The sequence below is a fragment of the Nicotiana tomentosiformis genome, chromosome 6 (assembly GCF_000390325.3).
Source record: "Nicotiana tomentosiformis chromosome 6, ASM39032v3, whole genome shotgun sequence".
NCBI lineage: Eukaryota > Viridiplantae > Streptophyta > Magnoliopsida > Solanales > Solanaceae > Nicotiana > Nicotiana tomentosiformis.
The window spans coordinates 92,550,344-92,554,074 of NC_090817.1; the positions used below are offsets into that span (position 1 = coordinate 92,550,344).

General features: G+C 35.3%; 1 protein-coding gene across 3 annotated transcripts; it reads right to left on the reverse strand.

The window, feature by feature from the left end:
- Positions 1-687: 687 nt before the first annotated feature.
- On the reverse strand, positions 688-2,702 carry LOC104115460 (uncharacterized). Of its 3 annotated transcripts, none has more exons than XM_009626103.4 (5): positions 2,600-2,702; positions 2,256-2,506; positions 1,568-1,779; positions 1,211-1,472; positions 688-1,097 (listed from the first exon to the last, which is right to left on the reverse strand). In XM_009626103.4, exons 2-5 carry the CDS (start codon positions 2,502-2,504, stop codon positions 771-773), a joined length of 1,050 nt encoding a protein of 349 aa, XP_009624398.1. In that variant the 5' UTR covers positions 2,505-2,506; positions 2,600-2,702; the 3' UTR covers positions 688-770. The 3 variants fall into 3 exon arrangements, with proteins under 3 accessions (XP_009624398.1, XP_009624397.1, XP_009624396.1); XM_009626102.4 differs by having other exon boundaries at positions 2,256-2,535; positions 2,682-2,700; XM_009626101.4 differs by having other exon boundaries at positions 2,256-2,535; positions 2,600-2,692.
- Positions 2,703-3,731: the final 1,029 nt, after the last annotated feature.

The following is a 3,731-nucleotide window of genomic DNA, read 5'->3' on the forward strand; positions in this document are numbered from 1 at the left end:
TTTAATTTATAGCCTTTTCTTTTCGTAGGGAATTTGTTTTGTCAGAAAAGGAAATCCTTACTCTGTGACATGTCTGTTTCCCAAATGATGGAAATTTCCCACTTGATATAAAAAATGGCAATCAGGAATGAAGATTCCTATGTGCAATCAAGTTCGTCTTGTGTCTTAATTCTTCTAGAATAAATAAATAAATACAAAAACATTAAACTGTCTAACATTGTACACTAGTAATCTTCATGCTGGAATTTGAAACACCATCTGTCTGCAATCCCAGAAAAGGGAAAAAGAAGGGAAAAAAGACAAAAGAAAACTTTGAAACACACCCCAAACTACAAACAACAGTAGGCAGTTTGTTGTTTGAAGTCAAAACAAACATAACTAAGCAGCAGCCAACTTGATGAATTTGAAACAGCAGATCTACAAGACTCAATCCATTTAGCTTCTTTTTCAGTTTAAAAAGAGGTGTGGAAGGGAGATTTAGACAGGTTTCGATCATTTCTTTGACAAGATTTTCAATGAAAGCTGAGAATGGCCCTAACATAGTCCTAATAGCAAGTCTTGTCGCCTTAAGATATCCTTCCCTCCTCCTCCTCCTCCTCCCTCCTTTTTGTGTTTTAATATCTATATCTAGTATGGTTGAGATGCCTCACACTTTATTTCTTTCTGGGAAAGTTTATGGAGACCATGCAAATCAATCACACTTGTATTAATTTCAAGAAATCAATCTACTTACAGAGGCACCGTGTGAGTGCATAGACGAATAAATACTTTTAGTTTTCTAACTTTGGCCTGTATAGTGGAGGATCTTCCCCAAGCACAAGCGATTTCAAGACAGCTTCACACACTGCCCTGTCATACACAAGCAAGTGACCGCCATCAGGAACTTCATGATACCGAATCCAGGGGAGCCTTTGTGAGACATGTCTTTGTAATTGAACAGGCACAACTTTGTCTTCGTGGCCTTGCCAGATGTGAACTGAGGTTTCATTTTGTGGGTACGGGTTACTCAGCTCCAATGGATTAAAATCCCATTTTCCAAAAGCCACAATGCAGTCACTACAAAGGGAGTCGAATACACTTCGGTCCTTTAGGCCATCCTGTTAAAGAAAGTAAAAGCATCTGTTAAAATTTTCAATCTTTACACAAAGTGGTCTTTTTTTTTTTTTTTGGGGGGGGGGGGGGGGGGGGGGGGTCAATGGCAGAATGTTACCTGAGTGAACAATTGATATCCTGGTGTATTCTTCAAGGCATCCAAATCTTTGTCACAGAAAAATTGAGGGTTTCCATCAAGTACAGAAGCTGATGGGAAAAGTTTTTGAGTCAACCACCAATGTAATAGCCCCCGAGCATAGCGTGTGATCCAAATTACCCACCGGCAGAGTTGTTTCCTGTAATCATCCTTTGTCAGATCCTTAGGCAGTGTCCGCCATTTATAATTGACAAAGGGAACAACTAGAGCCACACCTGCAAGCCTGCAATGCATTATATTCACAAAAGTAAAATCTAATAGGCCTAAACTTTAACTAGTAAAGCCAGCAAGCTAAAACTGTCAAGTTAGTTCTGTTACCTTGCAGGAATGTGCTTGATACAACTCCAAGCCGGGTAACATCCCAACGACACGCCTATTATGTAGAATCTGGATCCTAATTGCAACAGATCAGCTAGCTCTTCAATATCAGATGCCTCACTTTTAAGCGACCTTTTTGGATTAATCGAACTCTCTCCATATCCAGCTCTATCGTAGATCAAAAGGTATATCCCCAATTCATCCAGGAGTTCCTGGGAACTAGAGCACTATTAGATCATTCTAAACTAGACATTATTTGCATGATATTCAAGAATAACACCTCTTTAGCACAAAAGAAAGCACTTTCCAGCTCCATCCAATAAATTCTAACCTAAAGAAAAGGATCTAAATATGATAAACCACAAAACAGAAGGGAATTTCAATCACTTATTTTGGCTTGAAGTCAATTCAATTATCAGTGGAAACAGTAGTTCTAACTAGGCAATGTCAAGTTTAATTGTTCTTGAAAAAGAAAAAAACATTTATGGATCTATTTATTTCAACACTTTCTCCTCAAATCTGTGCTATTGACATTCAATTATCAATTCTCTAGCAGTTTGATGATAAAGAATTCACTTTCAAACAGTGGGAAGTGAGGTTCAAAATCAAGAAACTATGGTAAATAAAGACATCAGAAACTTCAAAGATACAAATCAAAAAGATAGAAAGAGAAACAGAATGAGCATACATCAGAAGCCATAAAGCTCATTTCTTTGGAGCTGCCAAAGCCATGAACAATAATAATTCTGTATCTGGAAATGTTCTTGGGCACTCCTCTTTCCCTGTAAGCCAAGTATCTGCCATCACCAAGTTTGACTCTAGGTGAAGTGACAACAACAGATTCATCTACAAGTGGCTTTGATTCAGTTTTCTCAAGAGAAGGAGAAGGAGATGGTTCTGTGGGCTGACCAGCACATCCCAGACAACCCATCATCATTACTACAAGTTTCTTGAAAACCATTAATTTTCTGAAATTGACAAATAACTGGTAAGCAAATTGAAATTCAGTTTTTGGGTTTGATTTGAGCTTACCAGATACACAAATTCTCTGCAAAAATATCTAAGAATTACTAGCCTTAGATGCTAGGTAGATGAGGGGCATGGGAACATGCACCTTTTTCCTCCTTTACCCTTTAACTTGTTTTGACTATTTTAAGATTGGTGTTTGAATTGTTTAATACTACCTCCATTCCAATTTAAGTTAACGACCGATCAAGGAGTTTAACAAAAAATAAAAAATTTTGAAATTTGTGATCCTAAACAATTTAAAAAGTAATCCAAATTATTTGTGTAGTTATAAAAGTTTTTTATTAAAAGTAGAATTATAAGTTTAAGCAAAATTATTTTCAAATTTAAAAATAAATTATTATTTTTTGAACGGATAAAAAAAAATAGATTAATTAAACGTGAGTGAGTACTAATGTATAGGACTAAAATGGCAGCTTGTCCTATGAGCATATGGGGTTGGCCGGTTGGGTACAAGCAATCCCTGTTTGGAAAGAATATTTTTTACTTTGTCCTAATGCATAGTATTTTGCAGGTTTGACCATTGTGTCAAACTCTGCTTTAGATTTTAAGGTTGCTGATCTCATTTTTATGGTTTTGTATTTCAATGAAGCGGTCTCTCTGTCCTGAAATGTTTTCACACTTTTTCTTTTGGCGACGTAAAATTCGAATTAACTGAATTTGACTGATATTGGAAAAGGTATTATTTTATCATTTTTTAAATGAAAAAAGATTATCCGTTATTATTTTATATATAGTTATTACTATACGATTAATTCACGGCAAAAAATACTTATCACTTATTCATACTACACATATTAAATCGGTAAGTGTATGACATCAAATAAGTTTTTATTATTTAATCATAATTAATTAATTAATTTTATACATCTTAACCATATTTTATTTTTGCTACATAATCATGATAAGTAATGAAAACTTATGTAATATTGTAGTACTTAAAATTGTTCTGCTTCTCACTGCCAGGGTGCCACTACCAGCACATGTTGCCAATTTATGACAGGGAATTAATCAGGTATATATTGACACGTGGAATAATGTTACTCTACTTTATCTTAGTGTTTTTGCCCGTGTTTACACCAACTTTATTCGGTAGCAATAACCCCTTTCAGTAAGTTTCTTGAAAACCTTCAGAATC